Raw genomic sequence first — 14,960 nt, forward strand, 5'->3', positions numbered from 1 at the left:
TTTAAGGCCTGTTAAGGGCCTAGATAGCAAGTCCAACAAACAGGGTCTTGTTCCCTTGAGGGGCTTTTTATCTAGGAAGCAGGGAACGGATCTCTAAAGAAAGAAGTAATATAAAGTGTTGTGAGCTCTAAGACAGAAATCTGTCTGTAGGACAGGAAATGTGGGCTCAGCTCTCTTGGGAGTGGTCACAAAAGGCTTCCTAAAGAAGGGACAAGGAGACAGCATGAGGGAAATGGAGAAAGAGGAACAGGCAGACTGCAGAACTGTGGCGAGACTGAGGTTTAGCAGGCTAGGGAAAGAAACGGAGCCAGGTGAAGATCATGAGAAGATGCAGTCAGAAAAAGGAATGCAGGATAGAGAACTGCCCTGGACGATGAGGGGGAAAGAAGGATGGCTAACGGGGGAGACAGCCCATGCACAGAGACACACACACCTACTGTGCGAATCACTGTGCTATGCCGGCTAGGCAATCTTGTGACTGTTGTAAAAGGGACATTCCTATCATATGTGATGTATGCTCTTTGTTCCAAGATCATATTAACCACTCTGTACACCCCACTTCTTTGGTGACCTTCCTTCCCTGGGGAAGGAAAGTCCTGGGCTATATGGGCCTCAGATCTTGCTCATAACAAATTTACCCCAATTTTGATTTATTGATTGGTTATGGATTATTTTCAACAACAGAGGGTTGGAGAAGCACATTTAAATATTAAAATAGAGAGGAGGTGCCTGTAGTTGGAAGAGTTTGGGGCTCTGGTTAAGCTATTGTGTTGCATTCTCCAGGCTTGGAGCTGGATGGCTCTGGGCTAGTCACTTCCCTTCTCTGGCTGTCAGTTTTTTCATCTACAAAATCATGGGGCTAGAGACTATCTGATTTCTAGAGTCATGTCCAGATCTGACAATCTAAAAACTTTAGTGGTAAGAACAGAATCAAATGAAAGGATGAAAATGACTCTTAGCTGTGAAAAGCCTGAGGATGGGTCAACTTTGTCTTCTAGACGTGAGACCTTGCCATGGCCACTCACCTCATTCTCTAGGCACCATCCAGTAGAACCCACTTTTTTAAAAAAGTGTGGCTAGTCAAGGGTACCACCTACCATCTAGGGCTCTGCCCATGAGAGGTGGCATAGTATGTACGTTAAAGTCACAGCTTCTGGAATCAGATAGTCCTTCACTAGCAAGGCGACTGTGTGAAAAGTTATTTACTTTGATTTTTCTAATCTGTAAAATAGGGTAATAATGGTACTGGTTTCATAGAGTTATTATGGGATTAAGTGAGATAATGCATGTAACGTATTTAGAGCACACCTAGCATAGAGTTCTAGTACAGAAAATACTAGCATTCTTGAAGAAGCACAGAAAGAGCAGGACCCTGTGCCAGCAAAGTATATGACAGCCCTACTTCTATCTTCTTCGAGAGGTCTCCCTTTGAGTCAAACAGATCCTTTGAAAAATGAGATGTCACGCTCAATGAGCAGATTCACCTAGTGGCAATAATACGGGCTTTGGAATCAGGCCCCCACGATTCAACTCTAGCAAAGCTATGTATTAGCTTTATTTTTCTTAATCTCAGCCTACCTATTTGTAAAATTGAGGTGAATGCTACCTGCCTCCAGGATTGTGAAGACCACGTTAAGATAGATTTCCTGTTCTGGGCTCTTAGTACGTTTTAAATAAAGGTTATTTTCTTTGTTTCCATCTAGTATTATGACTTACACACAAATAAATGCTTAGGAGGTGTTCTTCGAATTGAAATTGTGAGATTTTGCTCCTGGCAGCCAAAATCTTTACCCTTGTTTCTTTTTGGGATTCTGCTCCTTTTCCTTTCCTTTTCTTTCTTTTTTTTTTTTTTGAGGAAGATTAGCCCTGAGCTAACGTCTGCTGCCAATCCTCCTCTTTTTGCTGAGGAAGACTGGCCCTGAGCTAACATCCATGCCTATCTTCCTCTACTTTATATGTGGGACGCCTACCACAGCATGGCTTGCCAAGCAGCACCATGTCCACACCCAGGATCCCAACCAGCAAACCCCAGGCCGCTAAAGCAGAACGTGTGCACTAAACCACTGCACCACCAGGCCGGCCCCTCTGCTCCTTTTCTGACCTTAACTTGGCTATGAATTCTACTGTCCTGCTCCCAGATCATAGTGACATCTGCTGAGTTGATTTTCACTCCTGAGGAGTCGAGTGATCATGGAGAAAGAGGTAGAGCACAGAAAGAGAAGGCTGCAACCACCACAACACCCTCATGGGCACGTGGGGAGAGAAAAGAGCACAGCTGAGCTGGAACACAGGTAGTCTTCATCAGCCTGGTGGTTTCCCCAGGCACAGCATCCTGAATACGCTCCCTAGTGCGGTTTCGCCCATTCTCAGTGCCTCAATCCCATAACACAAGAGAATAAAAAACAAAACAGCCTTCTCAATAAGTAGCAGGGTTATGTTAAAAATCCGTGTGAATGCTTAGTTCCTTCCTAATTCTCACTTTCTGATGGAAGGCCACTGACACTAACAGTAACCTAAGCTAAAATTGCCTTTCTCTTTAAGCTTGCTTAATTGTAGGGTTCAGAGAAGGTGAAATATTTTGCTAGCGTCTGTAAGATGGAATAGAGATTAGTTTGGTGATTTTCAACAGTGTTGTAACAGAGGCTGTAGTGGAGTGACTAAGGAAGTTGATAAAATCTGAAATAGCTACTCAACCTGGATAAACAGGTGGAGACTATGAGTGACAGGCAGGACCCATCCCATTATTAGAAATACCATCACAACAAAAATATTTCATTCTAGATTTTAGATCCCAGGTAGTAGCTCACTTAGGTGAACAAAAATTAAAAATATAGGTTCCTCTGCTATCTGAAACGTCACTTCACGCCACTTCGATCTTTCGAAAGATCTGACATTAGTACCTGTTTGCGCTAACTGAAAGAAATCTGAAGAGCATTTTCACTTTTACAAAAAAAGGTGGAAAGAGAAAATAGCATTCAATGTTGTCTTTTTTTTTTTTTTTTTTTTTTGCAGCCTGCCGTTATAGACGCAGCCCACACCCTTAGCAGCCAGAGTGGCGCCGCCAAGCTGCATCCCCGGGAACTACATGAGCGTCTCAGCATCAAGCCGCCGTAGCTTGGAACTGTGTGTGCGTTCACATCTGTGCTTTATCTCCAGTTATTTTGGTAGGTTATTTTTTCGGTCTGGGAAGGCTCAAAACTTTTTCCCATATAAATTAATGGCAATTACTTCTTCCCTTTATGCCTTTTCGGCTTATGAAAGGTCTTATAGGAATGCTCTACCTTCACATAGCGGGGAAAACCTGTAACAGAATTAGAGCAAAAGAAAAGTTAGCCCCTTGGCACGCATTGCAATTGGTTTTGACTTCTATTTTAAAATATCTAAGACTAAGGACATAAGTCAGACGAAGCTCCCTTGATCTCTCTCCTCAGCATTCCCAGGGCCAAAGAAGGGCGTGTGGAAGTGGGCCCACTTGACCACAGGAAGCCAGCTCTGGAGGCACAGGGAGCCCATTTTATGGCTAGTTGCCATCACCTGCACACACCCCGCTCTCTAGCAGGCTCCGGCGTCGCTGGAGATTAACATCGCTAATCAGATGTTAATTGAATGCACAGGAAAAGGAAATAAATTCGTCTTCTGAAAGGCAGCTGGAAAGGGGTTCGACTGTTCAAGTTCGGATTTACATTCCAAAGCAGTCCCAAGGCCAAACACACTCCAGCCTGAGCAGAAGGAAAACCCCTCTCCTCTTCCCAGCATCGCTGGAAAACACAGCTCCCAAGAGGGAGGGTTTGGAACCGAGAGCTTGGCGGCGCCCTGTGGTCCCTCAGGAAATAGGGGCGAGACAAAGGACGCCGGCTCCTGGGAGGTCCCTAAATTCGAAGCCAATCCCTCTTCCTAGCCACTACCTGCAGCTTTAAACGGCAAGAGACACACCTCCCCTCCCGAATCTCTGGGGCGAGGGCGGGGGTGGGGGGCAAATATTTCTTTCTAGTTACTCCATTCAGACTGTGCTTAAATATTTATTTTGTGGGTGTCAGACACTGACCTAAGCGTTTTACGTCCTTCATTCTCAATCCTGAGATTTGTATTATTAATCCTATATGTCCTTGTCTACGAAGAGGACCCAGAGGCGCAGAGGAGAGCAGCAACTTGCCCGTAGGCGGCGCGATCAGAGCCTGGGTCTCTAATTCCCAGGCGGCGGCTCCGGGGCAGCCCGGCTTGGTGGGGACGAGAAGGCCACCTGGGTCCAGAGCGCCGCCTCGCGTCTCCCCTGGAGCGGGGAGCACCGCCTCCGCGCCCGTCCCGCGGGGCGCGTGGCAGGTGCGCGCGCGCCCCAGGTCCCCGCCCCGTGTCCCCCTGCCCCGGTGCCCCACCCGGTGCCCTGCCGCGGCCAGGCAGGCACTCAGCCTGGGCCGGAGCCCGGGAAGCGCTCGGGCGAAGAGGAGGAGCCAGGGGCCCGAGCGGGTGGAGCCGGGAGCCCGAGATCGGTGGAGTCAGATTTCCTGGGCCCGGCTCTCTGCGGCTACCATGGCGTTTGCGAAGAGTCACCGGGATCCCTATGCGACCTCCGTGGGCCACCTCATAGGTAAGGAGGCACGGAGGGAGATGCCTGGGTAGGCTTTGGGGAGCGGGGGGTCCCTTCCTGCTGGACTCCATTCTCGCCTGCGGAGGACAGAGTTGGTCCAAGTTTGAGGAAAGTCGCTCCCCTCCCCCTGCAACTTTCCCAGGGCGCTTGCATTCCACCCGGCCTCGGAGGCGTTTCCTTAAGCCACTCTTTCTAGAACCCCCTTCTCAAAATCTCCCTCCCTTTTGATCTCCTGGGGAGTGGACCGAACAGGTGCACCACGCACGGGATTCAGGCGTGGAGCGTTTGGGTCTCTACAAGGAGAAAGCGTAAACTTTTTGGCCAGGGGAAGGCTATTCATAAAATGCGTTCACTCGAAGGCGCAGTATTGTTCTGTCCACTTTACAGAGGGGGGAAAGAAGGTTCAAGGCGGTTAAGAAGTGATGTGACCTCACTGTGACAGGCAGGTCTCTCCAAACCATTTTTCTCTGGGGCCAAGCCCTTACAACCTGAGTTACTTTTTCTTTAAACAAAGAGAATGAAAATGCTCGGCACTGGAGTGAGGAAGGAGGGGAGCAGATGAGCGATCTGGGGTCACAGGAGGCCTCTCGAGGCCGCTAGGGACCGCGCGGGTATCTGCCCAACTCATTTCTCTCTCCTGTGGTTCTACCCTGAATACTGTCCTCGGCAGCAGAGGCCAGTGACTGGACTGTTTTCCCAGTGCTAGCTCGCTCCTCCGTTTTCTCCCCGTGCCTGCCTGCCTGCCTTGGGAACCGGGTGTGGCACTAGTGCCTGTGGATACCAAGCAAAGAATGATAATATCTGGAACTTAGTGGGGTTGAGGAAATCGTGAGAACCTGGGAGTTATAGTGAGGAGGCTGAGATTTGGAAAGTTTTGGCTGCAGCTCAATTAACTTCTGTGTGACATGGAACTCTCCACTTAACCTGAGCCTTAGTTTCCATACCCTTATAAAACAGTGAGAGTAACAGCCCTTTGATGCCAGGGTCCTTTCTAGTGTTGCTGGCTACATCCCTATTGAATATCAAAATGAGCTCTGAGCAGAAATGGATTCAGACTGCATCTTAGTAGGCTGCTTAATTCTTTAACGCAGTAAACATTTACAAACCCCCAGCTGTATGCCTGGACCTGGGTGAGGCCAAGGTAACACTTGGCCTGAACCCTCAGGGAACACAATCTTGTAGGGAAGATGGACACAGTTTTGTAGTAAACATAATAGGGTATCTTTACAATGCAAGAAAAATACACAACACCCAAAATTTCTGAAAAGGGAGAAATTAACTCTGTCATGGCTTTTGAAGGGTGAATAGGAGTTTTCTAGGAAGATGGGTAGGTGAGAGGAACAGCAAGGAATCTGGCAGAAGGGACAACAGTATGTGCCTAAACACACTAGGTTGGTTAGCTTTGTCCATTGAATGCCAAATTCAAATAGCTTCTTTTCTAGATGGGAAGCAGGCTGAGCTTTGGGGTTCCCCCAACCAAACCCTTATTCTTTCATCCCCTTCATTATCCTGTTTAATTTTCTCTTTGTTCCCCCGGGACCTCATGTTTTCATGCTGAGGGATCTGCTTTCTTGTAGTCCAGATGTTAAGCTCGTTCAGGTTGAGCTCTCTTTTACCCTCCCAGAGAGCATTTTGTATTCTTAAGGGGGCCATCTGGAGAGGGGAAAATATCTGATTGTTTGGTAATGGGGTTCCAGGCCCAGGAGCATTCAAGTTGGCCTGGTGTAGCTTTGGTTGGTACAGGTGCTGCTTAAGGACACAATTTCAGTAGTTCTGATCATTTCCTCAATACTCCCTCCAAGGAGAATAAATGATTTTTAAAAACAAACCAAAACTGACATCAAACAACTTAGGTTTGAATACTAGTTCTGCCTTGTACCAGCTGTGTAGCCTTGGCTAACTTTCTCAAGCTCTCTGAACTTCTTTTTCTTCATCTCTAACAGTGGGTTCAGTGAGATTGCATAAGAAAATACTCAGCACAGTGCATTTCACCTTGCACGTGGCTGCCCGGGAGGTGAGTACCTGTCCTTTGAAAGGCAGGCGGACGGAGATTTAGGGGGCCTCGCCTGGCCCTGCCGCCAGGTGTCATGCCTGCAGTGTTTGTTAATAGGTCACCCATTACTGTTGCAACAGCAGCACCCTGAACTGGGTGCTCACTGAGTCCTGAGTTACTGGGAGTTGCTCAGAAAAAAGTCTCTTGGCCTTTTGGTGATAGAAACTTGACAGGACTTGCTGGTGAACCGCGGGCAGATTGTTTCAGGAAGACCAGACGTTGCTTACTTTGTTGTAGCTCAGACTCAACACAACAGCTCTTTCTTTGTAGAAAAGGCTACATTTGCTGGAGTTCAGACTGAAGATTGGGGCCAGTTCATGCACATCTGTGACATAATTAACACTGCCCACGATGGGTGAGTACAGCGTGTGGTTCATGCCCTTTGCCTCTGATAAGATGCATCAGAATTACAGCGCATTTTCCCCTGCAAACTCTTTGGTTTTCTTGTTGAAAGAGTGTTTTCTGTACCCCTTAGGCACCTGCTGCCTTTTGAAGGCATGGTGTGGTTCAAATATTAGAACAGCTGCTTGTTTCAGCATGTGGAATATTTGAGAAGCCATTATAATTTTTCTCCTCCTTGCCTTTTCCTTACTAGTTTCAAGTTTTGTCTCTGTGAGGCTCAGATTCCTTGTTATTTTGAGAGAGACTGTTCTTTAGATGTTCCCTCTGCTCTGATTGCCAGTATTTTATGTTACTGTAACTGAGAAATATTATCAAGAAGCTGGTGGACTCCTGGTGGTGACCTGTCCCTGGGCAATGGTCATTACTAACTAGGAAATAATCGACCAATCTTTTTTTTCTCTCCCTGTCACAAGACAGTTTTTCTTTCAAGTGCCAATTCACCCTTGTTCTTGCTGTATTCTTTTTTTTTTTTTTTTGGTGAGGAAGATTTGCCCTGAGCTAACATCTGTTGCCAATCTTCCTCTTCTTGCTTGAGGAAGATCGTTGCTGAGCCAGCATCTGTGCCAGTCTTCCTCTGTTTTGTATGTGGGCTACCTCTACAGCTTGGCTTGATTAGTGGTGTGTGGGTCCACACCCAGGATCCTCACCTGTGAACCCTGGGCCACTGAAGTGGAGTACGCAAACTCAGCCACTGTGCCACTGGCCCCACATACTGTATTCTTAAATGATATCCTAACGTTTATTATACTTTTTAAATTTTAGAGAATTGAAGTTTTTAAAAAGAAATCGTTAAGAAGGCCAACTATTTTGTGAATTTAGTCTGAATTACAGGTTGTTATAAGCGATACCATTCTGTTAATTTTCCTATGCATATTAAAGTGATAACTGATAGCATAAGAAATTTAGTTTATGTTGATGAAGAAAACGTTACACTTAATTGTTGACTATATCGATGAAAAAGGCTTATGGTTAGTACTTTAAAGTGTTTATGGTGTTTTCCCTATAATCTTGTTTACCATATTTGGGTCCTCTGTGAATCTTTTCTTCACTGATAATACTAATTTCTTCACTGATAGTACAAAAAGGGAATCTCAAAGTAAAATTATTTTTCCTTTTAAAACAGTATTTTTATTCTTTTAAACTTTTCCAAGAGTTTAATCTTAGATTTTTTATAGAATTTTTTAGAAATATGGGTAATATAATATTTTATAATAGTTACAATTTTATGAAAGCATATGTAATACTGTATAATTATATTATCATATAATAGAAATTCTGTCCACACAAACATAACAAACAAAATTGGAAGATAATATGTACAAAGGATTTCTTTTTTTTTCAGTTTTGAGAAGTGACATACAGCACTGTGTAAGTGTAAAGTGTACAGCATAATGACGACATACATATATTACAAAATGATTACCAAGTACATTTAGTTAAGATCCGTCACTGCATATAGTTACAAAAAAATTTTTTTGTGATGAGAACTTTTAGGATCTATTCTCTTAGCATCTTTCAAATATACTATGCAGCGTGTTAACTGCGGTCATCGTTTGTACGTTACATCCCTGTGACTTATTTATGTTGTAACTGGAAGTCTGTACCTTTTGACCATCTCAAAGTAAATTTTGACCCTCTACTTATACACAGTTCTTCCTTTTGTAACGTAAAATTGTAGCATATCAGGAATTGACCTAGTTAGTCATAATTCCTCCTACATCCTTTTGCCTATAGGCTGCTCAGGAAATACTAATAGTCTTAATTAAGATGGGTAACCTTCATTGTTTTGAAAATTGCATTTCCTATAAACTGGTTCTATACATTGATAGAAAGAGATGGATATGAGTACATTTTACATGTAGTGCTTTCTAGGTAATGCTCTTATGTAACTATCTTATTTGATTCTCACAAGGGGGAGGGTGGTGGTGTCTGCTGAGATATATGAGGAAACAGGCATGAGAAGTTATATGATCTGCCCAGGGTCACACAGCAGAACCAAGGCCTCGATCTTCTCCTTAGACGTTCCTCTTTCCACAGTGCATATTGCTTTTCAGAGACTACTTGTTTTCAGTGACGCCTAAGTTGATGATTTCCCTGTATTTATTGCTGTAGGCCAAAAGATGCAGTAAAAGCTTTGAAGAAAAGGATTTCCAAAAACTACAATCATAAAGAAATCCAGCTTACCTTGTCAGTAAGTACCTTAATGTTATAATTAAGAGACGGGGATTTCCCAAGCTATAGTGACATTTTTAGTTTTGGGTAAAAAAAATATATAGATGTAAATATCCTGAGATAATTAATAGGTTAGCAAAAAGTTATTTACAGTGTGAATTAAAACTGTTTATTGAGAATTGCTGAATCGAGAGTTTTGTTAATTGTAATAACATTTAATCTTGTGGGAAGAGAGTGTTTCTGGGAAATCAGTTTTCCCAGGTCAGGAGATGGAAACCGGTCATTAAAAACTTATAGATACTGAGCCGATCGAGAAGCGTGTGTGTGTGTTACACATCGGGAGAACTGAAGTCTTGAAAGATGCCTCCCCATTAGCTTTCCCCCTCACTTGAACTTGTGGAATTCTGAGATGCCGGCAGCTCATTAAGTTTCAACCAAGTTCTTCTGCTTGGTATTATTTGGAGAGTGTTCTTTGTTGATTTAAGCAATTCTTTTATGCGCCATATTGTCTGTGATTTGGGTGTGGACACTCGTTTGACTTGTTCCCATTTTCCCCCCATCCTTGGCCGTATGAGCTCTTCAGTCACTTTGGTGAGTTGCCCTTTCTCCTTTGCTATGTTTTGCGAGCCCTGCGTGCTGCCTGAGAGTGAGCTGTGTGGCTTTCTAATTTCTTCTGCATGCTTTGTTTCCTCAGCCCAGCCCCAGGCCATGCATGGTTATGGCACCATTCAGCCGGGTCACACGGCTCTTGGGGACTTTGGCAGTTTTTCTCAAGAAGGCTATGGGGCAGAGGTGAGGGCAGCTCTCGTCTTCTAGATTCTTGGGGAAGAAAATTTATCACCTCTTGCTTCCTTCCAGAGTAACTGAGAAGAATTGAATTGAACAGTCTCGATGATGCTATCACTGAAGAAACCCTTCAAGTTGGCATCTGAATCAAAACTATTTTTAGAGGCATTTTCCTCCTTCACCTTCTTTTGACCTCTTCCCTGTCCTTTACTCATAGCAGCCACCTCAGGGAGGTCACAGAATGGAGGAAACTTCAGTAGAAGTATCACGACAAAGGGTCCCTGATGGAAATAAACCTTTGCCTGGAGCCTGATTGATGCTCTTGACAGCTCTGTGAAGTAGTTGTCTTATTAACTCTATTTCACAGATAAAGAAACTGAGACTAAGTGAGGTTGTGATTTTTTTTCCCCCACAAGATTTGAGTGGCATAGGCAAGATTTCAACCTGGTCCTCGGATTCTAAACGCCATGCCCTTGCCCGGTACTCCCTTGCTTCTCAGAATAAATCAAGCCCCTTGAAAGAATGGGCTACTGTTTTTCATTTATGTCTTCAACTCCTTGGTATGTGCTGCAAGACCCAGTACATCAGTGTATCAGGTGTCGACTGAATTAATGACTGAGTGTCCTTCAGCCCCATCCTACTCTCCTAGTATCCAGGAAGACTCAAAGGCTAATGGAATGTACTGTAGAGTTGGGGTAGAAAGATATGTGGCTATGCCCTACAGTGAGGTGGATATAGGATCCACTAGCCTTCCCAAGGCTGCTGGAGGTTAGGAGAATCGACTGAGGAAGATAAAGGCAGACAATGAATTTCCGCCACCTTCTGTATTTCACCCTGTGGTATCTCACCTTCTTACAGTTGTTTATTCTATATAATGGGTTTGTCTCTTTCTCTGTTGTACGCAGCCCTCTTGACATTTCTGTGGTTGCATCTCATCCATATCTTCATATCTTCCTTCATCATGGTTCCTTCCTTCTGAGGATGAACCAGGACCTTGAGGAAGCTGGGTTATTCCAGAGTGTTGTGTCTTCTGGCCCTTCATTGCTCTTTGGGTTCCCACTCTTTCTTCCCTCCAGGTAGTCTGAGCTCTCAAGACTTACTACCAGCTAGCTGCCTGTTCCCATGACCTGTTCCACCTCATAACTGTACATCCTCCGCCTTGTGATTTCCGCAGCAGTATGTGAGAACAAGCGCACCTAAAACCTGGGCCAGGATAAAGTTGAGAGTCACAGGTTGGGGGTCAGACTAGCCCCTCCTTGTTAGGGTCAGAGTTCATTAAGGTACCTACTTCTTGGATTTTCTTTAAATAGGGCTTTGACTCCTGATTAGCTTCATGCAGATGTCCCCAAGTTGTCTATTCAGTGGCCTGCTCACCTCACCTCAGACAACTCCATTATGGAGATATGTTTAAGGCCTCAGAACTGACTTTAATATTAACTTAAGCCAGACTTAATTATGACGGAAATTAGTCACAGAAAGAATCATCCAATGTCTGTCAAAGGCAATTATATGTTTACCAATAAACTCTTTAGAAATGAATCCCCACATAGGACATTTCCATTTTATCACTATGAAGTGATGAGAGCCTGTCAAAGTTAATTATCAATATTCTTTTTTTTTTTTTTTTTTGAGGAAGATTAGCCCTGAGCTAACTACTGCCAATCCTCCTCTTTTTGCTGAGGAAGACTGGCCCTGAGCTAACATCCGTGCCCATCTGCCTCTACTTTATACGTGGGACGCCTACCACAGCATGGCTTGCCAAGCAGTGCCATGTCTGCACCCGGGATCCGAACCGGCGAACACCAGGCCGCCGAAGTAGAACGTGTGAACTTAACTGCAATACCACCGGGCCGGCCCCATCAATATTCTTTGTATTATCTGTCGTTTGGGTTCCCCGTGGACTTGTTAGCCTTGATTAGGCCTTTGATGGGATGCGACTAGACTGTGATTTCCTACCATCAGTTGGTGAAGCAGTTCTGTCAAGAAGCCAGTGGTTTTGTTTTGTTTTATAAAAAGCATTTTGTAACCAGGCTTTATAACTCTTAGCCAGAGGCTAGCCTTGTCTTGAATGAGTGAATTGTGATAACTCTCAGCAAGATGATATTATTGTCAAATGGAAAGTGGTTGAACAGATTCCTGGGAATCAGTTAATTAACAGGCCTTTGTGGAGCACCCCCTAGGTGGTGAGATATGGGGCCTTGAGATTTAGAATAAAAGGCATTTGTTTCTCTAGGAGCCTGTTGTCCAGTGAGCTCATCCCCTAGGGTGGCCTTCCCTTGGTGTGGTCTTCTGCTCTGGGTGACCCCAAAGCCTGGTTTACCATGCTTGGCTTTAGACATTTATTGTGAGAACTAAAACTACCAAGTAGCTCTTTCCCTTCCAGCCATTCTGAAAAGAATACTTATACAGCTAATCAACATATTCTCCCCAACAGGAAGTTATCCGTGGAAGAGATGATCAAAATAGTTACCATTTACTAAGGTCCTGCTGTGTGTCAAGCTCTTTATATACTTTAGATTCACTTAAGCCTTATAAGAAGTCTCTAGAGGGAGGTATTATGCCCATTTTGCAGATGAGGATACTGAGGCTTGGTAAGGATAAGTGACTTGCCCAGCCAAGCACAATAGGAGATGGGTGAAGCCTGAAGTCGTCACACTCTTAGCCTGTCTTGGTCCTCTGACTCCTAGGTTGTCTGTCCTGCCTCAGGTTAAGGTTTCTTGGTTGTCCTCCTTGGTTGTCTTGGTGTCCTCAACACATACATTGCAGCAACACCCAATTTCAAAATGTATAAAAGCAATGTATTTAATATTTCCCATTTGCCACAACAGGTTTTATTGCTTATCTGAGTGGGCTGGGGTGAAAGAGGGACTGGTGACGTAATGGAAGAGGTGATATAGAAGTCCTTAGTCCTGACATTCTAGATTACAATGGGAAAACACAAAGGGCATGATGTGTGATCTCTAGATGTTAACATGTTAGCGTTTCGTGTTGACTCTTTGATTTTGTGCAGGTAACCTCCTGGGACTGTTACCCATGACCATAAAATCTTGGTGCTCCAAAGATAAAAATCGGTTTGTGGCATAGTTAGCAAGAAATTCCCCATTCATTTAGGGAAAATGAGGCTTGGAGGCTAGATATCTTGTGTAAGACTGCGTAACCAGTTGGATGAAGTATTTCTATAAATTCCCTTTGAACTAAAGGCACTTTTCCTCTCAACGTTTCACCAGAAAAACTCATCATAATAACATATCAAGCAAAAAGTCATTTGTTATTCAACTTTTCAGCTTGTCTTTCTCTAGACAACTTGCGTTAAAATAGATTCCTCTTAGTAGATTTTGGATTTTGTTTTTAGTTTCCTTTGCCTTAAAGGTCGTCCCTGTGCTTCACAGAGCCGCATGTGCTCAGCATCTGTATTTTCTGATCGCCTTCTTAGCCACATTGTCCTTAAAACTGCAGCTTTCATTCCTCATCCCTTCTTCTTTTTGTATTGCCGTTAAAGTGACATAATACAGAGCATGGCGTGAAGTCAATTTTCAGGGCTGCTTTCCTGCAAAGATGATTATACCTGTCCGGTTGTTTTATGGTTTCTGTGACCTCTCTAAACCGAGGTTGAAGCATAGAAACTACAGATTTAATTTTGTTTTTAGCTCCCTTTTAGAAATCCACTCTCTGCAATTCTTCACTACCAGCTCATTCCTTCTCAGCCTGACTTCTGCTCATGTTGCTTTATTGAAAATGCTTTTTCAAGGTGACTAATGACCCCACTAGTCAACACACCTAGCTGAGTTTTTCTCAATCCATATTCTTAATTGTTTGACACACCCTCCTCCCAGAAACTCTGCCCTCTTTCGACTTTGCCAATATTACGTTCTTTTTATTTTATGCATCAAGTTCTCTTGCTGCGGGGCCGGCCCAGTGGCGCAGCGGTTAAGTTCTCATGTTCCGCTTCGGCGACCAGGAGTTCGCCAGTTCGGATCCCAGGTGCAGATATGGCACCGCTTGTCAAACCATGCTGTGGCAGGCATCCCACATATAAAGTAGAGGCAGATGGGCACGGATGTTAGCTCAGGGCCAGTCTTCCTCAGCAAAAAGAGGAGGATTGGCAGCAGATGTTAGCTCAGGGCTGATCTTCCTCAAAAAAAAAAAAAATTCTATTGTTGCTCTTCAGTTGCCTTTTATTGAGTGTTCTTGCAGCCTGTGTGATAGGGGACCCCCATTGCTTCAGCGATTCCTCTTCTCTGCTCATCCGAGGCAGCCTGAAGTTCTTACTTTTGGCCTAACTCTCTTCTGGACTGTAGCTGTGCATGTGCAGCTGTCGGCTAAACATATCTGCTCGAGTGTCCCCCCGTCTTTTGTCTTGGTCGTGTTAGGCTGCTAAAACAAAATTATAGCCTGACGGGCTTAAACAATAGACATTTATTTCTCACAGTTCTGGGGCTATAAAGTCTAAGATCAAAGTGCCAGCAGATCCAGTGTCTGGCGAGGGCCCACTTTCTGGCTTGTGGATGACCATCTTCTCATTGTATCGTCACATGGCCCAGAGAGATCATCTCTCTCATCCCTTTGTATAAGGGCACTGATCTCATTCATGAGGGCTCCACTCTCATGACCTAATTATCTCCCAAAGGTCCCACCTCCCAATACCATTACATTAGGGTTTAGGGGTGTCAATGTATGAATTTGGGAGGGACGAAAACATTCAGTCCATAGCACTTTTAAACTCAAAAATCTAAACTTCAACCCATCATTTTTGCCCTAGGCCAATCATTCCACCCCATCCACTTCCAAATTTCCATCCAAGGTGCCATCAGTCATGCAGAATGACAGCTAGTTAAATTTCGATCATCTTCTTTCAACAAGCATCCAGTTGTTGAGAGTTCCTCCTTCATGATTCTCTCATATCTTTCCCTTCCTTGCCCCACATCATCCTAGTGTAGGCCTTTCTGCCTCAGGCCTGCACTA

At 44.4% G+C, this 14,960-nt stretch overlaps 1 protein-coding gene across 3 annotated transcripts in view; it reads left to right on the forward strand.

Annotated features, from left to right (window-relative positions):
• The first annotated feature begins 3,915 nt into the window (after positions 1-3,915).
• The window catches only part of TOM1L1 (target of myb1 like 1 membrane trafficking protein), a 62,299-nt gene continuing 51,254 nt past the window's right edge, over positions 3,916-14,960 (forward strand). For all 3 annotated transcript variants that reach the window (XR_011523094.1, XR_011523095.1, XM_008519746.2), the window contains exons 1-3: positions 3,916-4,585; positions 6,909-6,993; positions 9,153-9,231. Coding sequence is in view for 1 of the 3 variants with exons in the window: in XM_008519746.2 (XP_008517968.1) it covers positions 4,528-4,585; positions 6,909-6,993; positions 9,153-9,231 (222 nt within the window). In the remaining 2 variants the exon portion in view is untranslated. The remainder of the gene's footprint in view (positions 4,586-6,908; positions 6,994-9,152; positions 9,232-14,960) is intronic.

This window comes from Equus przewalskii, chromosome 10, assembly GCF_037783145.1.
Source record: "Equus przewalskii isolate Varuska chromosome 10, EquPr2, whole genome shotgun sequence".
Classification (NCBI taxonomy): domain Eukaryota; kingdom Metazoa; phylum Chordata; class Mammalia; order Perissodactyla; family Equidae; genus Equus; species Equus przewalskii.